The following is a 24907-nucleotide window of genomic DNA, read 5'->3' as shown; positions in this document are numbered from 1 at the left end:
GTGCGACAAAGACAATTTGTTTGTAATACTTCTTTAATAGCTAAATCTTTGATTTTACAAAATTGGAAATCATCGGATTCACCGAAATTTGCACAACGGTTAGTCAAAATGAGAAGCACAAAAGAAAAGGAAAATCTATACTCCCTTAGAATAGAAGCTATCCAGAAATGTGCACAAATATGGGGGGCAGACTAGAATCGAATATTTGTAGACACTACAATAAAAGCTAAGGTGAAGATATGGATACGGATAGCTGGCAACAACTATAACTGTTTATCATATACATGTCAATACGGTCTATTTATCATACTTAACATATATTTACGATGCATAGAGACTTATCAGCAGCAATAAGAATCCTGAAAATATTATGTATGCCAGTAAACTATACTGTTTCACTAGTATATTTTTATAAAAGAAAGAGAGAAGAGGAAAGAGGGTAAAAAACCCACTGTTTGAACCCGGATACAGATGTCCATCTCAAAGCATTGATGAATCTAATTGTTCATTATTATTTATCATAATCAAATGATGAATTGTCGTTATGGGTCTGTGATTGATTGATTGGAAAAATAAAGCTTTAAGAAAAAGCTTTTGCTGCTGCATCTGTAATCTACAAAGCATCGTCTGACAGTGTGTCCTCAGTCTACTATCTCATACAGCATCAGAGTGAGAGGACTAATGAAGACAACTGCAGTGTCGGACCTATGATACACCAATCTCACTTTACCAGAAGGGACCAGATGGGAGGGCCAAAATAGCCATACAGGCTCAAAGACAACCATTTATGTACAAAATCAGACACACACACGCAAACATGCACACACACACACACATTGATAATAGGAGAAATACTGACTTATAGCAAAATTACTTCAATTAAAACATTATTGAATGTTGCCTTATCCCTACCGTACTATGCAAATTGCCACGAATCCCAAGATCAACACCTATCTCATTTGAGCACTGGTGGCCTTATGTCCAAAGGTGTTTTGTGGTCACAATATCTGCATTTTCAAAAACACAGGATTGGCAAATGAAAAATACCTCGTTTAAAATGCATCATAACCATTTTACTAGTGGGAAAAGTCTTTCTGACTTACTAAAGGGCTTTTATGAGCCATTGTGAATTACAAATAGGAGGGGGTAAAAAGGAGTAATTTCCTCCTATTAGGGATTGCAATAGAATGTATCAATGGTTCACGACTACAATTGTGGCTGCAAATCTTTGATCAGTTACCAACCCCCTGTCTTGTGGTGGTAACTGACTCACAAACAGAAAGCTGTCCTCATTGGACAGATTACCCTTTGGGAGTCAAGTCAGTGGACTTGGGTGGAGAAGGCAGTGGCCCAAAGTACCTGCTCTCTCTGATGTGTTCCTAAACGTTATTTAAAAGTATTACTTCTCTCTTCGATGGACATGGCTGCTTTTAAAAGCAAAAAAAGTCTCCATTTTGAAAATGCAAATGTAGGACAGGATATCTGCTATCCCTTGCAGGCCTCTATACCTGGATTCATAACCAATCACAGGGGGTTGCAAATTGTGACTTGCCTTATTAATATTTATTAGGCGTGTCTTGAAAATGTGCAATTTGTGCCGTAACATACATACATTCTACAAAACACTGCTTGCTTAAGGCAAATCCGGAGTTTTGTGACTTATTAAGAATGTATTTAGGAAGTGTGATGACTACTTGCGAGCCTTGTAAAACACAGTCTCCTGTTATTACAAGAAGCACAATTATCTTTTTGAGGATTTCATTGGGCCCAGCATTGTTTGACACGTGTACAGAGCTACGGGGTATACTGTCAGAACTCAACAATCAACAGGTTCTCATCAGGACCAGCTAGGTTCAACATCTCAAATCTAACAGTGAAAATATCCGAAAAATTATGTACTAATAGCTGTTGAGATACACAAGTGATCTTCTGTTGCATACATGGTGCTTTCAAAAGTGTCCAAAATGTCAGACTGGCTCCAGAATAATCAAAAAAAGACAGCTTTGATAGGGATGACGTCATAAGGGTGAGGAATGCAGGAGTATGTAAGAGCAGCTTCAGACTTTGCAAATGTGTGATGCTGTGGAGAGAATATAGTCAGGATATTTGTTCAATTGGGTCTTTCTTTCTATATCAGTAACAGACAGTGGAAGTGGAACATCAACATCTAATTTCTCTGTCTCATTTCATCCTCTAAAATCAACAGCACCATTCTATTTCTGTTCTCTGGAGAAACACCACAAACGTCAGACTATGAGTAGAGGTGAGTTTTCTTAACCCCTTGGCTGCGGGGCCGATTCCCCCGCTGTGCTGGGGGGAGGGGCGCGCGCACAGCGCCCCGGTGCTCATGACGAGCTCAGCTCGTCATGAGCCACGTTTCTTGTGTGCTCATGACGAGCTGAGCTTGTCATGACCACACCCGTTCGTTAGAACGCCCAGCACAGGAGGGGAATTAGCCCCGCACCTGAGCGTTCCAACGGTCATGACGAGCTCAGCTCGTCATGAGCACACAAGAACCGTGGCTCATGACGAGCTGAGCTCGTCATGAGCATGGGAGGGGTTAAGGAAGTTACCCCAGGCATGTTGTGTCAGAAAGCAGGTCCATTGTTAGACCTAATGTGCAAACTGTTGAGGTTTCACTATCATGACTCTTACACAACAGCTGTATTTGCTATGTGGCTCTTCCTGATGGAGCATTAGTGGTCAGGGTGTAGACTTCTGATGCATTTATATTTTTACATTTGTCATGAACTCCCACAAAATGGCGTATTCTGTCATCTGGCTGCCCCCAAAAAGTGGCAGTCATTTTGTACTAGTTCGGACTATCTAGTTCGGACTATCAAATATAGCATTATTGGAGAGAGGTTTATTTCCACAGCAAATTACATCATTAGACCAAAATTCTAATTCTAAGGAGGCATGATGTGTTGCATGGCTTGATTTCAAGATGGGTGGATGGGGCCAGATTTAGCTCTTGAAGGTCATGATGGATTTGGACTGAGGGTTCTGGTGAAGGTGGCATGGTTAATGTGAGTCTATGCTAGGTCATATAGTTAACTATCAATGATATTCTTGACAAGCGATGTTGGCCTTATACTCTTATGTGTATTCAAAAATGTAATAAAATCATGTAGCGAGCTTAATGTGTACACATATATATATATATTACATTTCATGAAACGTTCTTAACAAACAATGTGATATGCAATAGGGCCATTTATACAGATAGCTACAATGAAGAGGAACCCGTTTTCATAGTGATAGAGCAGTGTGCGTAATATATGGCAAGCCTTTAAAATGTGCTACATGTACGAAAGCATAAATTAATTGGACTTTTCATTTAATTTAGTATATTTTATAGCACATAAAAACACAAATATATTTTGGTGACTTACTTATAACTCAATCACAACAAAATATTAGAACAAAAGAAGACAGCATTAAGATTACAGAAACTTTATTAGAATTCAGATAATGATTAATTTGACTACAATTAGTTTAAATGTGTTCGTTATACTGTGTAAGTATTATAATAGGGATAGTCATAAAGCTTAAGATAATTGGCTGAGTAAGTGACAGCAAATTTTCACCACTGGTATAGCTTCATTTTTATTTAAAAGCACTTATCATATATCAGTAGAAAAAATCATTAGACCTTCATTGCTGAACGATTCATTGAAAAATTGCTGCAACGAGGTTAAATTTAGTCTGACCCAATATAGTTCTCTCAATCTAATTAACATAGCGTTTTATGAGCATCATTTAATTTGAACATATAACTATTTCAGAATTCAAGCTCAACCTGCAGTAATTGGTCTGTTCGACACGTGAATGCTAACTTCAGCCAGGTACTGCAATTTTTCTTTAATTCTAATGCTGACATTGACCACACACACAGCACTTTCAATTTTTTACTCACCAAGCATTTATGAATGCAAAATATAGATGAACATTTGAAATACTCACTTCCCATTGCCTCCCCAAGGTGAAGGTGCTTGTGAGACTTTTGAAGAGTTCTGCAAGAAAACAAAAAATCAACTCAGTGATGCAGCTGGTGTCCCCAGTTTTTGCACTAAACTGCTTTCACTTGGCAATCGGCACATGAATGTTATATTATCACAACTGCACAAGACGTCTCTTGAAAGGGAACCAAAATGATCTTTAAAGCTACATTAACTTTCTGTACAGGACATGAACTAGGAAACACCTTTGTTTAACGAGATGCTATAGCAAGACCATTACACATATCTTGATATATACCACAATTATAACCATGCTAAACGGAATTTTAATGGCAAGGCACGGGAGGCTAATATTATGCATAACTCCTTTATTACTCCTCACACACAAGGTATCTAGGCAAATAACTAATAGATGACATAGCAATATGTCTAAATAGGAAGAACTTCGTATTATCTTAGCTAAAAGAAACAATGACTGCTAAATATTCAGACTTGTATAATAGTACATTTCTGTGGATCCTTGCCTTAAAAATAATAATAAGTGAGATTTATAGAGTGCACAGCTACCTCCAACGGAGATTCCCGGCACTGGGTTGCAGATTCACAGTGAGGAGGAAAAGGGGTGAACTACGGGAGGTTAAAATAACAGGGGCCTCATTTATGAAAAGTGACGCATCGCTGCGTGAAAACAGCGATGCGTCACTTTTCATTGCGCCCTCCTTGCAACACCAATGATGCGTCATATTTACAGTATGACGCATCATGTCGCAAGGAGTTACAGATACGTCAGTATTTCTGACGTATCTGTAAGCGCAAAAGTCACGCATTACTGGAATGTGTCACAAAAGTGACTCAACTCCAGCAATGCGTCCTTTCGCATGGGGAAAGCCCCATGTGAAAGGGCTTACTTCAGTCTTACGCCTGCTGTGAGGCAGGCGCAAGATTTTGACGCAACAGCGTCTTAAAAGTGACGCAGTGAAATCTTGTAGATTTCACTGCGTCACTATTATGAGACTTTTTGCGGGGGAACGCCCCCTCTGCATACATTATACCTGACGCAGGTATAATGTAGCGCAGGGGTTTACAAAGTGAAGCATCTGCTTAGATGCGTCACTTTGTAAATGTGGTGCAACAAGGTACATTTTTTACTCCTAAAAGTGACGCACCAACGGCGTAAAAGTGACACAAGGGCTAATAATCGAGCACCCAGGTTTTCAGTGCTTTTCTGAAGGCTGGTTTTGACTTAATCATACGGAGATGCAGAGGCATGGTCTTCAATTACATATATGTAAAAAACACACTGCCATTTCACGAAGCAACATTGCAACACATATAATCTTCAAAGTCAATCCGTTGGCTTAAATATATAACAGGAACTTAAAGTCACTACTGTGACCCACTAGCCAATAGACATTTCTGCAATATTTAACAATAAACTATTGAATGTGTCTTGTTAAACAGGTTTAATGAGTCAGAATGTATTCAGAATACATTATATAAAGCTACAAAGTTATGCATAAGCTTTAGGTAAAACATGCAATACATGCAACATACTTTATATGTTATGTTAGGGGTGAGGATGTAACCTAATGGCTAGAGCGGTCGATTTTGAAGCTGGGGAAACAAGTTTAAGTATTGGCAGGGACGCTCAAATTTCTGTGATTCTGGGCAAATCACTCAATCTCCCCATGCTTAGCAAAATAAATGTGTCCATCTGTAATGGAACTGGTGCTCAAGTAAAGCGCGCTGATACCTTCGGGTCGAGTTTGTGCTATATAAAACATTTTAAAAATCATATTTTAGGAGTTGTGCGGGGATGCAGTTTTCCTGAGCATCCTGTATCAAGGAGTTTCTTCTGATGTGCTCATCCAAACATAATTGACATAATCAATGCTCCACTTTTCAAAATGGGAGACCCTGGCCCTCTGAACCGGGCACCATCTCCACAGTAGTAAAGAAACCCTTGGCTGACCCACACAACCGCAAACAAAGAGTATTGTACAGAGTTCCCCAGTGGGAGCTAGTGGTTTAGCTCGGTCAGTCTTCTCTCTCAATTGTTATGACGGGACAAGTGCATGGTGTAGACCCTTTTCAGAATATAAGGATACCTCACACAGGTTACCGACAGGACAACACCTGTTGTCCCAATCGGTGGCCGTCCAGCGTCATCATCGGTATCCTGCTCCTACGGCAGGCTGGCGGTGCAATGCCCGTCGGGCAGCATGGGGGGCTGCACTTTGGTGGAGATCTTTTATTCCGAGCCAACGGGTGTGTGTGTGTGAGGGGCCTAAGGAGTGCAATAGTGAGCATGGGGGTGTGTGTGTCTAAAAAAAGTCAGTCGAGTCCATTGGGAAGTATTTTAATGATCAGGCTCGCTGCTTTATTAAAAATAAGGGGTATTAAGGAGTGATGAACAATGGGACCAGTCCTTATTCAACCCTTCATGTGAATATGGTCGACATGTTTCTTGCCATAAGGGCAATTCGTCAGGACCTTAGTGCTCATATGATTGCTGGGATCCTCTAAACTAAGAAGACCCCCATATACGACCTGGGTGGTATCGTACAGAAATGGTTCCAGGCGAGGGACCTCCTGGGAACCGTTGTGGTTGCTCCTGAAGGCCTCACGAGCTGTCCAGGTGGGGCCAGCAGCGAGTGAGGGGTTCCTCAAAAGTCGCTGAAGGCAGGCATCTCAGCACCTACCCATCCCACGGTGAACCGAAGTCAGGACAGCCAGCCTAATCAACTTCAGGCCAATCTCAAATACCCTTCACTCAAGTAAAATGTCAGAGGTGGAAATCAAAACAAAACGTTAGTAGTACATGGAAGAACATAGCCAACTTCACTCTGTAACTAATGCCTCATACCAGAACACTGAAACTACAATTTTGACTACCAGAGTGAATCTGCCCACAGCCCTGGATGAAGGCATCAGGAAGCTTTCTTTCTACTTAGCCTTTCCATTATCTATGGAATTTTACTAAAAGGGCAAGGATCTGGAAGCTAGGCTTGGGTATAGATTTTAATTGCATCACTTCCTTCCCCCTTAGTTACAGTCAACTAGAGAGAATTTGGTCCTTCGAGTCGTCCATGCACAGGGAGATTTGCACTATGTTGAAGGATTCTTTCATTCTATTGAAATTCATAAAGCCCTTTATACCTCTGACATACCTCAGAAGCGCTTTGACAAATTAGAAACATGCTGTTCCTGGGGCTGTGCTTGGTGGGAAAGTTGTGGGTTTGTAGATTTGCATTTCAGGGGATGGGCTTCAATCTGATATGGTAACCAGATGTGTGGTCTTATCGTTTTAAAGTTTGATTTGAATGGCATGTATTGGAGCCAAAAGCAGCAAACAATAACGCCAAAGGAATTGTAATTGCCAGTGGTACAAACTGATTGCAGCATTTACCTCTGTCATTGTCTTGCTACCGTGCTAATCTTCAATAGCTCCGCTAGTAGATTGATTTCGACATCATCACTCAACAAAGATGTATTTACAATGTTGTTATTGCTAGTCTCAAAGTTATAAGCTGAAGGAGTGAAAGTCTTAAAGATTTATGTCTGTATTTAAATTTGAGATGAATTTGTTTTCACCCTTTAGTACAGGTTACTTGCAGTTTAACATCCGCTAATGTAAGGATGCCAAGAAAAGGGTTCAGGGAGTGTCAATAGTAGCAAGACCATCCTTCCAATGAAGGTAAATTGAGTATCATTATCTTGGGCACTTGTTACCTACTGGACTTAAAAGTGACAGCAGTGTGGTATGAAGTTCTACATAGAAAGTAAGTTATATTAATAATACTAATTGTTAGGACTGGGGGTCTCTAGTTGGCTGAGGTAGATACCTGTGGTAGTTTCTCTATAGCATGCTGTTCATCCATTCTGTATTCTAATGATGTCATTGTCATGACAATGGAATGCTATGGTTTGAATCCCAGGAGTTTGTCAGTTCCTGGAAGCTGTGGAGACGAACAGTCAATAAAGTATGTGCGATTGCACGTACCTGCCTGATGTAATCGCTACAGTACCTTATTGCAAATAGGGACCCTCGCTTCTAGTCAGGGAAAGGAGGGACGCCCTCTTAGATACACCCTGCTCACCCCCTGGTAGCTTCGAACGAGCAGCCAGACTTATCTCCAAGGCAATGTGTAAAGTATTTGCAACCACACTCCCAGTAACACAGTTGTAACATCACAAATGGACACCACACTAATTTACGATATAGCGGTACCTTTATCAAGAAGAAATACGATGAGATCAAACGATAAAAATATCCAGCATATGCGTATTTGTAATATTTCACTGGGCTGGTCATTAGGCCTGCAATCACTTGTAGATTCTTGCAGTATTAATGAGCAGTTCACGATGACCTAATGCAGTCCTAATGCAATGCTATGCAGTTCATCATGCAGTTCATTATGTAGAAGATAAGACAATCCTAAATGCAAATACTAATGCGGATCGTAAAACAAGTAATAATGCAGTTACTAATGCAGAACATAAAAACAAGTAATAAGGCAGTTCGTAGTGCACGTTCTAATGTGGATCATAAAACAAGTCAGGAGGCAGTTCATAGTGCAGGTACTAATGTGGATCGTAAAAAGAATTTGGCACCGATCACAGTGCTCATGAAGGTCTCTATGCCACTCCTGGCTGACTCGCGGTCAGTGGTTGCCAAAATATGCCCCCAATCCAGTTACTTAGGAAACAAAGTGCAGCTTCCCAATCCGACCCCGGTACTGCCGCTCCTCTGCAAGTACGGGCCGCAAGACTGACTTGAGCGGAGGCTGACACTGCAAAGATGGGAAATGCCGAGAGCGGTCCCTCGTAGCATGCACTCCGCCCCAGGCGGCGACACACGTTCGCTCACTGAGCATTACCTGGGAGGGGGGGTTGCAGTCTCTCTCCTCTCCAAGGAGCTCCGGCGTCACACTGTGCGGCTTCAGGTTGGCTGCGGCTGCTCCTCGCAGTGAGAGTCAGACTACCAGGTGACAGCCTCACAGAACTCCATTGATCTTGGGCACCGGACTTCGTACCCACGATGGTGAAGATTCACAGGTCTCTCCTTGGCAAAGGCAGGCTCGGGCGGATGGCGGATTTCTCACGACTTCCCCGTGAGATGAGGTTCTATGACGATAATGATCACAGCACTTCTGGTCACTTTGTCGATCGAAGCAGAGCGCAAGATCACAGCACACAGCAAAGTCCTTTCAAGCAGGGGGACACAGCACACAGCAAAGTCCCTTGTCCTCTCCTTAGTCAAATCAGAAACCTGCAGACCAGCCCCAGAACACACAGCAAGGGCAGTCCTTCTCACCAGTCTCTTCAGCTGTTCTTCCTTTGCAGAGGTTCCTCTTGATCACAAAGTAGTTTCAATCCTTTTTCAGGCTTGAGTTCAGTTTTGAGTTCAGGGGTTTCAGCTCTCACATTTACACCCCTAAATGCCTTTGAAGTCTTTGTGTTCATTGGGCTCTGAGCCCAGTCCAAACGAGACCTGGGAGTCTTCTTGTCAGTGCACACCTTTGTCCTATGATAGTGAGGGTCTGGGCCCCAGATGCTCAGCAGGAGGTGGAGCTTTGGTGGCAGCAACACAGTTCTCTTCACATCCAGGGGGCTACTCTGCCGCCCACATCAAATACAGGCCAGCCTGTTGCTGTTTCACCTACTCCTCTCTGGTGTCAGGACAGTCCCAGACCCTGTCACATCAAAACCCAGACAGTCAATACACAACCAGGCAGAGGCACACAAGATGGTTTAAGACAAGAAACCAGCCACTTCTAAAACAGTGGTTTCTAAATTCACAATGTAAAAACCATCTTCACAAAAAGATGTGTTATTAAGTTCTGAGTTCAGGCACACTAAACTCCATCTCTCCATCTTATGCCTATGGGAAGATATGCTGGGAACATGTGACACAGCATTCCCCATTCTGTCCGATGGGCAAGATGGCCTTGCAACAGAGAAACATGAATTTGGCAGTATTTCACTGTCAGGACATGGTACACACCTCAGTACATGTCCTACTTTTCACATACACTGCACCCTGCCCAGGGGGGTACCATGGGCCTACTATAGGGGTGTCTGATGTGCATAAAAAGGGAAGGGAAGGCCTGGTAAGTGGGTGCACTTGTCATGACAACAAGGCAGTTAACAAACTGTGCGCAGGTACTGCAGTGGCAGGCCTGCGATCTCTTTTTAGGGCTACTTGTGTGGGTGGCACAATTACTGCCACATGCCAACAAGTAGCATTTGCATTACCAGCCCTGGCACACATAGTGCACTTTACTAGGGACTTTACTAGTAAGACAAACATACCTGTTATGGACAACCAGTTACCATAACACTTTATACAGGGGGCACTTGCACTTTGACACTGATCAGCTGTGGCAAAGTGCCCAAAGCATCTAAGTCAGCAAAACGAAATCCATCACAGCAATAAAATTAGAGGAGGTAGAGGCAAAAGTCAGGGGTAACCACGCCAAGAAATGCCAGGTCAAACACTAATTATTATTATTATCACTTGATATATAGTTTTGTTTTGTTCCAGCAGATCTTCCACGTCCTTTAATTCTTACTGTTCTGAAAGTGGGCAAATGTTAACTATGAGGTTAGCACTACACAATTTATTCCCTACTTTGGTTTCTCCTAGCATTTTCTCCATCTACTTCCGTCATTAAAAGTCGTTGAAACAGTTAGAATATTATATATATTCTGAAGTAACCTGTCATCTGCTGGGTTATTTAAAAGTGGACTTCTGCTGTAAACTAGTGGAAGTTCCCTTCCCCTCGCCTCTCAGTTCTTTCACCACATATGGGGAAACTGCTGAGTTTTGCATGACAGAAACGTATTTGCTTTTGACCCCAGAAACTCCTTGCTGGCAGTCTTTCTCCCACAGGGCCACCAGCTCAATGGCACTGGAAGGCTATCGTATGTAGGGATGACCCCTTGAAGCAGAGTTTTTATGTTTATGACCGCCTTGCATGAATTGCTTGTCAAGATTATCAAAAAAGCATAAATGTTCGTGACGGGCTTGTAGATCACCAGTGATATGTCTAGATGCTTTTCATAAAAAAGCTAAACAAACATCCATGAATTCCTTTATGCCCACCAAAAACATGTTGGCTGGGTAACCATGACATGGCTTCCCAACCAACATTCGATATTTTCAGCACCACTTGAAATATTGCAGGCAAATCAACCATATAACATGTTACAATAATGCATGAGACCCATATGTTCTTGCACCTCTCAGCATTTTGTGAGAACATTTGCCTAAAATGAAATGTTTTAGAATTGGATTCCAAGTTTTGGAGTTCATCATTTAGTTTCCAGGATCTCACAAGAATTTCTTCTGGCTGTGTAACTAAAGTTCCTTGTGTAATTCTTTACAAACACTATTTCCAGTGGTGGTCCTCTGCTATGGTGACCAGCTGAGGGAAAGGAAAAATAAAATGATCATAAGACAGTATTATTATCATTGTATCTTTCCTCTGGACCGTGATGAGTCTTTGCGGGCGGGGTTATGCAATGACAAGTACAAAAGGGTAGTGGTAGGCAGCACTACTGTCTGCGCGCTGACTGTTTGGCCGGCCGTCTTAGGATGGCGAACTCATCATGCACATTGACATCTTTCCAACATGAGCTGCATTGCCAGTTGGCGAAAACAGTAGGTGTGGGCACCGAGTGCCCTTTGGAGAGGAAAACAAGCCAGCTCATGCCAATCCCAGTGCTTTTCTCATGCTGGTACCAGCATGAGAGAGAGAGAGAAGTGCTGGGATTAACCGTGAGGAATCTGGGAGCCTCTTCACGTACACAGCAGGAAGGGGAAGAGCGGCAGAGCGGCGATTGACGAGTAGTAGGTCAGTTATTTTTGTTTTTTTTGTTTATTTTGTTCTCCATCCACCCTATACACCTCCCCTGACTCGCCACTCTGATGCAAGACCAGCTGCTACTGACTATTTCACAAGGGAAGGTAAGTCTGTGAAAAAAACATTTCTTAGGTCAAGATTGGGTTCACACATTAAAAGAAACCAGAGCATATTAGTGAAACCTCCCCGAGACGACACTTGGGCTAACTGCGTTTTACAGATCACATATCTTTTTCTAAGAAAAAATGAACAATAAAATTGCGATTTCTTATGCTTTTTAAGAAAACATATGTGGGTAATTTTCCATTTCACAAAGTGTGTAACGTCTCACGAGTTAATGTATTCATTTGGAAATGGCAGGAACCAAAGGATTACCTTAAAATATTCCATTAGAGATCTGGAGTACTTCATCGCATGGTCCTTCTTCAGTTTAAACATCCTCAAGTAGAGAAGAGATAGGCATCTATAGCTGTGGCAATTACAAAGGGATTAGGTTCGTTTGCATCCATAATGAAGCATATACACTAGAACAGAAGCTGCAATGTACTTTTATCTAAGAGATAGAGGTTAGAGTGTGAAGCATGAATACTCAAGAGGAAAACAAAACACGTACACACTATAAAACGCTATCTTGATAACAGCAAGATTTAGAGTAATTCTTGTTCAACTGCTTGTAATATTCACTTGTCATTCCTAAATGCAAACCGCAGTAATAATTTAAAGTAAGCTTTTTAAGTAGTTCCTTTGCCTTAAGTCTTTCGCGAAGGCAAAAGGAGCTTTGAAAATTCTCAGATCAGGGCTCACCATAAAACTGCAAGTTTTTTCTCTCCTTCAGTTGCAGACGAACCTGTGAAATTTTTCAGCCTTAATGCATACCTGTAAAGAGAATAGGGATCTGTTGTGAATTCTGGAGAAATAATGTCTTTTGAAAATGTACATGGAATGACTAATGGCAATATAAATAACTCTGAATTCTTATAGTTTTTGTTGTCCCATGCTTGTACTTGGCGCTGGTGCAAAATCACCAAAAAGTGAGGTCAACCTGTGAAAAGTGTTGATTTACATTTATAGTTCAGATTTAAAGCACTGTTTTGCATTATTTTGCATTAAGGTTGCACCCCTGGGGTGGTACATTGGCTTCCCATGCAAACATCCATGGTGTTTGATTTAAGGACCTATCAACTAAAATTGTTAGACAGGACTTTGTACTAGGAAATTACACCGTGTAGAAAAAGATGAGATGTGGCTCAACTGTCCAAGGGGACAGAGCACTCAATTACAGTGAAAAAGCACAAGATTCCCCTAGAACTTTACACACATGCACTTCTACTCTTCCACCCATCAGGTAAACGACTTGCATTCACTTTCCTAGCATAACATTAGAGCATTGGTTTTTCCTTAAGGGAACCCCCGATAGTTAAAATGGAGCCAAACAACTAATCCCTCGAATTCAGATATAGCGCTTACAAATGTATCATTTTATTAAAATGACAAGAGTCAATAATTAAAAGAAAAGGGAGTAGTTCTCCCTACAATAGAATTAGCACCAATTCAGACCTTTATAACACAATAATTAAAAACACATAAGAGACATACAATTATATTCAGCGCAAAGGCATACGATCTGTACCATTAAAAAAACATTTGCACTGATGCTATCACCGCCACCATCACTTTATCGTAGAGTCAATAACTGACAAGGGTGACTTCACAAATTCTTTGGCGTCACAACGCCTCACTGGATTCAACGCCGACACCCCCTAACTTCCCCTGTCCTGTATTCAACACCTCACCTCCTCACAGACTCCTCATGGGAGAAAAGACCCAGCTTCACCTCGGCATCGACACCTCATCTCCAGGACCCCGTGCATCATCTGTTGATTTTTTTCCAAGGTACTGTTGTTTGGGGGTCCTTGTGTCTCAGTGCCTGGCCCGCGCACCTCACGGTCGGCACTGCACTTTGGATTTGTGCCTGTCACAATGTCGTAATACCTCCAGGTGGAGCTATTTTGTTTCTTAAGTTTTATTTTTGAAGTAGCCATTTTAAAAGTGATATCTACGCACATGTGTTAGACATGGCTTCTCCAGCTGGTTTATCCCCAGACGATTTGCTTATTGGCCTTCTGTTCCTGACCTGTTTTTTGTTGATGTTATGACTTCTGATCAGTGCTAAAGTGCATATGCTTTCCCTATAAATTGTATTTATGGATTGGTGATTCCATGATTGGCATATTTGATTTACTGGTAAGTCCCTAGTACAGTGCATTGCATGTGCCCAGGGCCTGTAAATCAATTCCTGCTAGTGGGCCTACAGTACTGATTGTGCCACCCACATAAGCAGCCTGTAAATGTAACTCAGACCTGCCACTGCACTGTCTGTGCGCAGTTTGGTACTGCCATTTCTACCTGGCAAGTGCACCCACTTGCCAGGCCCTAACATTCCCTTTTCTTACATGTAAGACACCGTTAAGGTATGCCCAAGGTACCCCTGTGGGCAGGGTGCAGTGTATGTGAAAGGTAGGACATGTCCTGGGGTGTTTGGCATGTCTTGATATAGAAATACTGTTAATTTTGTTTTTAACTATTGAAAGGCTATCTGTCCCATAGGATGGAATGAGAGTTTATTTATAACATCTTATAATTATAACTTCCCATCGCGGCAAGACGGGAAGGTCAAGTTTAGTACGCCTAAACTCAACATTAAGTGTTTGAAAATACCACTTTTAGAAAGTAGGTATGTTCTTGCTTAGCCATCCTGTGTGCCTCTGCTGGTTTGTGTATTGACTGTCTGGCTTTGGAGTGACAGGGGCTTGGGGATGTGCATTCTCTTAGACAGCTACCGGGGGGAGAGGGGTGATGTGTGCCCTGCCTTTCCTGAATGTGTCAGGACTGGGTTGAATAGACCTCGGCTGCATTCAGAGTAGGTGAAGGAGTTCTCATTAACACCTGAATGGGCCCAGTCTGCATTTAGAGTGGTGGGAGAAGATTTCCTTTGCACCTGAATAAGCCCTGTCTGCCTTACACAAGGCTATCTCCACCTCCTGCTGAGTAGCTGCACCAGAGAGGACAGAACTGGTTTTGGTTGGGCAAAGAGCTTCTTTGCCACCAAAGAACAAAGGAATTTGAGCTCTAAACAGTGGGGCCCAGACCCCTGAACTTTAGATCAGTGCTGTACTAAAGAACCTGCCAGGAAGAAGAACTAGAAAAGCTGGAGGTGGAGTACTGCCCCTTCTGCTATGTACTGTTGGGGTTGGCCTGCCATGGTTTCTTCTGTCTTGGGCAGGGAAAGGACTGGACTGTGCGTTCATCATCCTGCTGTTTTCTCCAAGGGCTTGAAGTAGAGCTTGCCTCCTGTTGGAAGTCTCAGGGATAGAAAAGACTTCAAAGATCACTTCTGGGAAATCAAGAGGAACCTTTGCCAAGGAGAAGAGCTGCAGAAACGGAGGAGGAATACTGGCTGTTGGATCTGGGGTCTCTAGTTGGTAGAGGTAGGTACAAATGTCCAAATAGGGACCCTTGCTTCTAGTCAGGGTAAGGAGGATACACTCTTTAGATAACCCCTGCTCACCCCCTTGGTAGCTTGGTACGAGCAGACAGGCTTATCAAAGGCAATGTGCAAAGTATTTGCATCAACACTCACAGTAACACAGTGAAAATTCCACACAAGTTTAGAAAAATAAAGTATCTGTATCTAAACTACACAAGACCAAAACGACAAAAATCCAACATACACAGTTCAAGAATATGATTTTAAAAGAGTTCTAGCGTTTGCGTAAAAAAATCCACAGTTGCGTCACGTTTAACCCAAAGTACCTGTAGATGCGACAAAAATTCCAAATGGAAGCTGCAGCGTTGAAAAACAAGCGATGCGTCACTCCTGAGACCCTGCGAGGGCGATGCGACAGCCCCTCTGGACCCAGCGGCGTGTTGCGACGGATACGGTCTGTATGAGTAGGAATGCCATACCTTGTATGGATTCCGGTGCACAGGTTCGGTAGGAACCATCTCACACAGGCACAATGCAACGATCTTCAGGACGGCGACGATGTGCAGCATCGATCTTCTCCTCTCGAGGCACCTCGATGCGATGGCTCTGCGACGATGTTCGCAGTGACGTGATGCGGTCCGCAAGCAAGCAGTGCGGCGATCTCACCCAGCGACGACAGGCTCTGCGATGATACCCGCAGCGCAAGGAATCTTCCTGCTCCAGGGCGATGCGTTCCACAAGCGAATGCTGCGTTTGTTCTTGCAGCGGCAACAGGTGCTGCGACGATCTCGATCTTCACGGCGGCGGGAATTTCCTCGCACTGTCGGAGATGCGCCCCACAAGCGTGCGATGCGTGAAAATTGCAGATTATCTTCTTTTCTCCTTGTCCAGCTCCCCAAACAACAGGCACAACTTCCAGAGGCCCCACAATTGGATCAAGCACTCTAGGAAGGGCAGAACTCATACAGCAGAGTTCAGGGGGAAGCTGTGGGTGAAGTCCTTTTGTTCCTGGGACTTCTTAACAGGGAGTCAGCTCTTCTCAGGCCCTTGGAGGTCTCTTTAAGCAAGGGGATAAAGCAACAGCAAAGTTCTTCCCCTCTCCTTGGCAGCAAAGCAACTGCAGGTCAGCCCACAAACACACAGCAGGACAGTTCTTCCTCTTCAGTCTTCCAGCTTTCTCCTTGGCAGAGGTTCCTTCTTGATTCCAGGATGATCTAATTTTCTGTTGTCTGGGTAGCCCTTTTTATACCAGTATTTCATTTGTTCTCTGGAGGCAGAGAGGCCTTGGCTTAGTCAGAACCAGTTCTGTCAGTCCTGCAGCACTTTTTTTTCCTGACTTCTTCTTTCCTTTCAGAGAGAGGGGCAGGGTCGTCAGCTGCCCAGCAGGAGGTGGATCCAGCATTGTGGAAGGCAGGCACAGCCCTATCCAGGCCTAGGTGCTATCCCCTCCCACCACTCAAGATGCAGATGCAGCTATTTAGCCTAGGGCTGACTCATCCAGCCTCCTGGGGGCTCCCCAGCCCCTGTCACTCACAAACCAGACAGTCAATTCACAAACAGGCCAAGGCACACATAAAGGTCAGACAAGAGAACAGCCACTTTCTAAAAGTGCTGTTCTCAAACACAGGAATTAAAAAACATCCTTCCTAAAATATAGGTTATTAAATATATATAAATGAGTTCAGGGATACCAGACTTTCATTTTTTATCTTGCTCCTATGGGAAGATATGCAGGTAAACATTGTACACTGCATTCCCCATTATAGCCTATGGGCAAGATAGCCCTCTCAACAGTGAAAAACAAAATTGGCAGTATTTCACTATCAGGGCATGACACCTACATCAGGACATGCCCTACTGTAAAGATGAAGGTCCACACGAGATGAGGTAAATGAAAGTTTTATTACATCAGTTTCCGGTGTAAAACTGTAAAAAATTTGGCACCATTGATGATAGACAACATTTCATTGATGTTGGGGAGAGGAAATCTATCTACCCATATGCTGGCATTCAAACTTCTATGGTCTACACACATGCGGATGTCTGCAGTATTTTTTTTAGAAGTAATGACTATAAGGGCGACCCATTCTGAGTGTTAAATGGCTTGAATGATTCCTTGTTTCACCAACTTCTCCAATTCTTTTTTTAGTGGTTCTCTTAAAAGTAGTGGAACAGATCTAGTTTTATGGGCAATAGGAATAGCATCCTTCTTGAGTTTGATTCTGTGTTCATAGTTGATTGCCCAGCCTGAAGGCAATTTAGAACGTTCGTTCTGAGGGTGATTGTCAAGCTCAGCAGGGCATGTTAGAGGAGCTTGGAAACTGATGTAATAAAACTTTCATTTACCTCATCTCGTGTGGACCTTCATCTTTACAAATTTGGCGATGAGGACGGCAGAGACGAGGGTGTAGCTGTGTGGGGGACGGCGTCAGTTTCCCCCCCTTTTCCATTATCTCCTCAGTGTTTTCGCCTTTTCCTCAAGGCATTTGATTTTCGTTTTCCAGACTGTGGCATACGCTTCTCCTACGTTTTTTTTCACCTGGACACTCTACTTAAATCCACCATCAATCGGAGCATATTCTCATCTGCTTGGGTAAGCTCTGTTTGCACCTCTAACCGGCGGTGTATGCCATCCCTAAAGTGAGGTGGACAACTCTCCTTTGCTTATGGGAGCTCTCTGTGTCCTTTTTGGTCCGACTGTGGAGTGCCGTAAGCCAGTTTGGATTTCATTACCCCCTGCTTTTGGGAGCTTTTGGAAGCAGCGTTTCTATCGGAGCCAGTGCCGGTGCTGACGTGGAGACATGTTCGTCTCCGCTTCTCTGATTTCCTGTCACGTGATTCCCGTGTAAGGGGTTTCAGTATGATGTATGCCATGTTTGCCTGAGGAATCATCACGTGTTATTCTCCAGGAGAGTAGCGTTCTCTAAGCGCCTGCCCTGTGAGGAGATCTTCGAGAGGAGAGTGGCGTCTCGACTTCTGGAGGGAGCAGTTTCATCGTTTGCCTGAGGTATTGTCACGTGTTATTCTTTGGGAGAGCAGCGTTCTTCATAAAGCCTGCCCCGTGAAGAAACCTGTGTGAGGAGAGTAGCGTCTCGACCTCTGGAGGGAGCAATCTCATCGGTTGGGCGGCGTTTCTATCTCCTGACATTTCGCCTCAGTGCATTTTCATTTTAAAGGAGTGGCGTTTTGTTAAAGCACTGGCTCGATACTGTTATTGTGTAATAATATAGCGGTTTGTGCATCTTTACTTCATTTTAATCAAATGTACCATTCCTATACATTACTTTTCGACTGCTATTGGGAACTAGTTTATCCATTCCTATCGGAAGAGGTTTCAGCATCTCTATTTCCAGCCCATTCAGTGCCTATATTATCCTTCTTTTGCGATTTCTGCCTCTCACCTTTCTGCAGCACTATTCTTATTTTGTCCCTTCTTGTTTTTCCTCCTTTTCTTGGCATCCTGTATCTTTCGGTTTTCTCTCTCCTGATTTCCTCCATATTTTCTCTTTTTCTGCATTTTACGCTGTAATTCCATACTGTATCTGTCTTTTGTTATTTTTCACACCATTCTTGTGTTTCTACATTTCAAAATGTCGGTGGCAAATATGAACCAACCACCACCTTTTTTAAACGAAGAAGGAGAACCTGAGATCCCATGGGACAGATGGGTAAAAATGTTGCACTCCTATCTAATTGCAATTGGGGGGGGGAAGTTTTCCTCAGTTAGGAAACAACACATTCTACTTCACAATTTAGATACGCAAGCTAGGAAAGTGTATGAGGATTTAGCTGATGGGGAGGAGGAAGGAGGTGAAGGGGACGAGGATGTGTTTACAATTACATTAAGGAAATTGAGTTTACATTTCAAAGACAAAATTAATGTTGTTTTAGAGAGACACAAGTTTTTTAAGAGAGCTCAAGGTAAAAACGAAAAAGTTACCTCGTACATAGCAGCTTTAAGAGGTCTCGCAGCAACTTGTGATTTTGGGGCGCTTACAGATTCTCTTATAAGAGATCAATTGGTACGCTGTACCAATGACCATAAGGTGCAAGAGAGACTGCTAACACAAAACCCTGATTTAGATGAAGCTATAACTATAGCAAAGAGCATAGAGCACACAGCTTTCTGTGTTAAAGAAATGAAAACCAGTAAAGATGTTTCTCAAGTAGAGAACAAGGTGAATGAGATTAAAGATGATGTAAATGTTTTAAAGGTTACTAAGGGAAATGTGGCAATCAAACCTAAAATGCAGAAAGTAGTGTATAAATGTTTTCGTTGCGGCAAAACAAATCATCTTGCCAATTTTCCCAGATGTCCTGCAAAAAGTGTCACTTGTAGGATATGTAATAAGGTTGGCCATTTCTCAAAATGTTGCAACACAAAAGATACTAAGAGTGATGTGCATGTAGTATATGATGAACAAGATTCACATAATAATGAAAATAAGTTTGTTTTTCAAATAAAAGACCAAGAAGAATTTGAGGAGGAAATGAATTACCCTGTTTGTGAGATTCTGCTGGATGGTAAAAGAATTAATGCCTATGCTGATTCTTGTTCACCGTATACACTAGTTGTAGAAGAGTCATTTAATACGTTATTCCAACAAGATGAATATCAATATGAAAAACCAGATATACGCCCAGGGAGATACAATAAGGATCTCATTCCTCTTAAAGGCATGGTGAAGATGCACATTTCATTTAAGGATAGACACACATTTGGCAAGGTGTACATCACTGAAAAAGGGAGCAACTTGTTGGGGTGGAGACACCAAAAGGATTTAGGAATTATGCTAGACCCCAACAATAAAGATCAAGTTCTGTTAGTGGACAGATCCTTGACGGGAGGGAATATTTGTGAAGAGTTTCCTGAAGTCTTTTCAGACCAGATAGGTGTTTTGAACAACTATGAACACAGAATCAAACTCAAGAAGGATGCTATTCCTATTGCCCATAAAACTAGATCTGTTCCACTACTTTTAAGGGATGTATGACGTTAAAACGCATACTTTTACAACGCATACCGTTACAACGAGATTTTTACAACGCAAATACTATTACAACGCATGTATTTACAACGCATTTTTTTACAACGCAGGTACCTTTACAACGCATACCATTACAACGTAAGTATTGGTAAGTATATATAATTTTTTTTATTGTAAATTATTTAAAATTAATATAATTTAATGTAATTGTATTTAATTTAATTTAATTTCATTTAATTAATTTAATTTAAATTTAATTTTATTTTATTTTTACCTTGTACCCCTGTACCCCAAAAACCCAAAACTGACCCTGAACCCAAAAAATACCCCTTTACCCAAAAACTGAAAACTGACCCTAAACCCTAAAAATACCCCTTTACCCAAAAACTGAAAACTGACCCTGAACCCTAAAAATACCCCTTTACCCAAAAACCCAAAACTGACCCTGAACCCTAAAAATACCCCTTTACCCAAAAACTGAAAACTGACCCTGAACCCTAAAAATACCCCTTTACCCAAAAACCCAAAACTGACCCTGAACCCAAAAAATACCCCTTTACCCAAAAACTGAAAACTGACCCTAAACCCTAAAAATACCCCTTTACCCATAAACCCAAAACTGACCCTGAACCCTAAAAATACCCCTTTACCCAAAAACCCAAAAATGACCCTGAACCCTAAAAATACCCTTTTACCCAAAAACCCAAAACTGACTCTGAACCCTAAAAATACCCCTTTACCCAAAAACCCAAAACTGACCCTGAACCCTAAAAATACCCCTTTACCCAAAAACCCAAAACTGACCCTGAACCCTAAAAATAACCCTTTACCCAAAAACCCAAAACTGACCCTGAACCCTAAAAATACCCCTTTACCCAAAAACCCAAAACTGACCCTGAACCCTAAAAATACCCCTTTACCCAAAAACCCAAAACTGACCCTGAACCCTAAAAATACCCCTTTAAAAAAAACCTAACATATAACATTTTAAATATAATTATATACTTACCAATACTTACGTTGTAATGGTATGCGTTGTAAAGGTACCTGCGTTGTAAAAACATGCGTTGTAAATAAATGCGTTGTAATAGTATTTGCGTTGTAAAAGTTCCGTTGTAATGGTAGTGCGTTGTAAGAAATGCGTTGTAACGGGTGTATACCCTTTTAAGAGAACCACTAAAAAAAGAATTGGAGAAGTTGGTGAAACAAGGAATCATTCAAGCCATTGAACACTCAGAATGGGTCGCCCCTATAGTCATTACTTCTAAAAAAAATACTGCAGACATCCGCATGTGTGTAGACCTTAGAAGTTTGAATGCCAGCATATGGGTAGATAGATTTCCTCTCGCCAACATAAATGAAATGTTGTCTATAATCAATGGTGCCAAATTTTTTACAGTTTTAGACCTCACGTCAGCTTACTACCAGGTGCCATTACACCCTGAGTCTCAATCTCTGATGGCTTTCACCACACCTTTTGGCACATTTAAATTTCTGAGGATGCCATTTGGTTTGGCTTCGGCCGCATCTGCATTCCAGAGAATTATGCAACACCTATTAGCAGATATTGATAATACCCTGTGCTTCCAGGATGACATCCTCATCTACGGGTCAAATGAGGATGAACATGATTTCAATCTCAGGAAAACTTGCAATAAACTTAAAGTAGCAGGCTTACTATAAAGAAAAACAAATGTAAATTTGGTGTAGCTTCTGTGGACACACTCTCATGTGAGGGTATCAAACCTAAATTAGACCTCATAGAATCAGTGGTGAAAGCCCCTACTCCTACAAACAAGGAAGAAATCAAATCATTTCTAGGTTTGGCAGAGTATATGTCAAAGTTTGTCAAGAACTTTGCTGATGTGGTCCAGCCCATTAGAGACCTTTTAAAAAAGGATGTCAGATTCTCATGGCTTCCTGTACATGATCAATCATTTGCTAACATCAAGAGAGCCATAACCAAAGCACCGTGCATTGGCAACTTTGACAGTACCAAGGATACTTTACTCACCACGGATGCTAGCAAAAGAGGTTTAGGTGCTACGCTGTCTCAACTACACAATGGCAAAGAAAGCATCATAGCATTTGCCTCCAGAACTTTGAAGGAAGCAGAGATAAATTATTCAACCATAGAGAGGGAAGCATTGTCTTGTTTCTGGGCTACTAATCACTTCAAGTATTTCCTTTGGGGTATACCATTCAAACTTAAAACTGACCATAAACCCCTAGTGTCGTTGTTTACCTCCAAAGACATTGAAAAATCCACACCCAGAATTGGGAAATGGCTAGTGTCCTTACAAAATTACAACTATACCATGGAGTACGTACCAGGCAATAAAAATCTAGTGGCAGATTGTCTTTCTCGCCTTCCCATTGACACACCTTGCGAGAACAATATAGATGATTTTGAAGTTCTCATGGTTTCTGTCCCAGCTGTACTGGAAGATGAGTGGAATTCTTCGTACAAAGAAGATAAAGTGCTTAAAACTGTGAGAGACAAAATTCAGAATGGGTGGCCTGACAAATGTGGTGAGCTCCCAAGTGAGTTGCAACCCTACTGGAATGTAAGAAATGAACTATCCATTATAGGGTCTTACATATACAAGAATGATAAGGTCATACCCCCTGAATCCCTAAAGAAACAGATTGGATTTAAGTAGAGTGTCCAGGTGAAAAAAAACGTAGGAGAAGCTTATGCCACAGTCTGGAAAACGAAAATCAAATGCCTTGAGGAAAAGGCGAAAACACTGAGGAGATAATGGAAATGGGGGGGAAACTGACGCCGTCCCCCACACAGCTACACCCTCGTCTCTGCCGTCCTCGTCGCCAAATTTGTAAAGAGGAAGGTCCACATGAGATGAGGTGAATGAAAGTTTTATTACATCAGTTTCCAAGCTCCTCTAACATGCCCTGCGGAGCTTGACAATCGCCCTCAGAACGAACGTTCTAAATTGCCTTCAGGCTGGGCAGAACCAACGGAGGAGGGAATAAAGGGGGGGGGCAGGGGACGGGATGGCAAACATAGGAGAAAGAGAGAGAAGGGGGAGGGAGGTCAAATTAGAGGTTACAACACCTACCTTTCACATATACTGCACCCTGCCCAGAGGGGTACCTTGGGCCTTCCATAGGGGTGTCCAATGTGTACAGAAAGGGATGGGTTAGGCCTGGTCAGTGGGGACACTGGTCAGGTCAGCATGGCAGTAAGCAACTGCACATAGGCCCTGCGGTGGCAGGCCTGAGACACCATTTTAGGGCTACTCATGTGGGTGGCACAATCAGTGCAGAAGGCCCACTAGTAGCATTTGAATCACTAGCCCTGGCACACTCAGTGCACGTTACTAGGGACTTTCTGGTAACACAAATATGCCAATCATGGATAACCAATCACAATTACAATTTATACAGAGTATATGCACTTTAGCACTGATCAGCAGTGGTAAAGTGCCCAGAGTCCTACTGCCAACAACCACAGGTCAGTAAAAATAAAGGAGGAAGAAGCAAAAAGTTTGGGGATACCCTGCAAAAAGGGCTAATTCCAACACTGCCCCTGGGCTTGTTGCTGTCTGGGGTTGGCCTGCAGTGGCTAATTTCTGCCAAGAAAAGGGAAAAGGACTTTGCTGTGTGGTTTGTCCCCTGTTTGAGGAAGATCTCAAAGGGCTTGAAGAAGAGCTTGCCTGCTGTTCGGAAGTCTCAGGTACACAAATACTTTACCGTCGGCTCCCTTGAACTTCCATGCTGGGAGTTCTGGCCGGCCAAGAGATGCCTGTAACTGTTCTGGGCCTCTGGAGGTGGTTCTGGCTGTGGAAGCAGGAAAAGCAATGCAAAAACGGAAGTGCAACACATCCTTACCTGTTTCCGATGCATCACCAAAGAAACTGACTCAGCGCCTGCCTGCAGCTCGAGAAATTGCCGCACTCTGCATCAGGTGCACCGATCTCTGAAGTCTGAGATCACAGCATCGATTATGATGCAAGCCACGAAGCCCCCTCCTTTAAAAATATATATATTTTTAAAATATATATATGACCCTGCCCTGGAAGATGGGGGCAGAAATTGCTCTCAAGGAGGGTGGGCCACGCGGCCCCCTTCCTGTTTAATTGTTTTTTAACCATAGGGATCAGGCCGTGGGGGATGGGGTCCCCAGGGGCCCAAAAGTACAAAAAGAAGGGGGCCCACACAGCCCCCTTCTGAAAAAAAAAAAGCTGGACTTAATCGCCCCAACTTAAAATGAGCCAATTGGCACGTTTGCACAATGGTGAAGGCAGGGGGCAGGGCTTGATGTGACAAGTGTGCAAACGTGCTCTGTGGCACATTTTAACTTGGAAGAATTAAGTCACCTTGTATCCTGAGGGTCCCTGTGGGCCAACTCGCCCACCATGTACCTCCAGTAAGCGCAATAGAGTTGTGTTGCAGAGAGGTGTAAAAAGGGGCACAGCCTTGGACCACCTCTCAGCAATGCAGCCCTGTGGCGCTTACTGGAGGTAGCTGGTGGGGTAGTTGGCCCCAAGGGACCCTCGGGATTCAAGGGGACTTAATCCCCCAACTTACAACCTGCTAAGGGGCATCTTTCCACAGTGGTGCAGGGAGGGGGCGGGCCTG

At 42.7% G+C, this 24907-nt stretch overlaps 1 protein-coding gene across 1 annotated transcript in view; it reads right to left on the bottom strand.

Moving 5' to 3' along the window:
• The window catches only part of AFF2 (ALF transcription elongation factor 2), a 971857-nt gene that overhangs the window by 43093 nt on the left and 903857 nt on the right, over nt 1-24907 (bottom strand). Inside the window, exons 17-19 of the mRNA XM_078688633.1 lie at nt 12635-12706; nt 12206-12299; nt 3967-4016 (exon numbers count right to left, since the gene is read on the bottom strand). Of these exons, the coding sequence (XP_078544759.1) occupies nt 3967-4016; nt 12206-12299; nt 12635-12706 (216 nt within the window). The remainder of the gene's footprint in view (nt 1-3966; nt 4017-12205; nt 12300-12634; nt 12707-24907) is intronic.

This window comes from Lissotriton helveticus, chromosome 4_1 (assembly GCF_964261635.1).
Source record: "Lissotriton helveticus chromosome 4_1, aLisHel1.1, whole genome shotgun sequence".
NCBI classification, from domain to species: Eukaryota; Metazoa; Chordata; class Amphibia; order Caudata; family Salamandridae; genus Lissotriton; species Lissotriton helveticus.
This window is presented reverse-complemented; position numbering and strand designations above follow the sequence as displayed.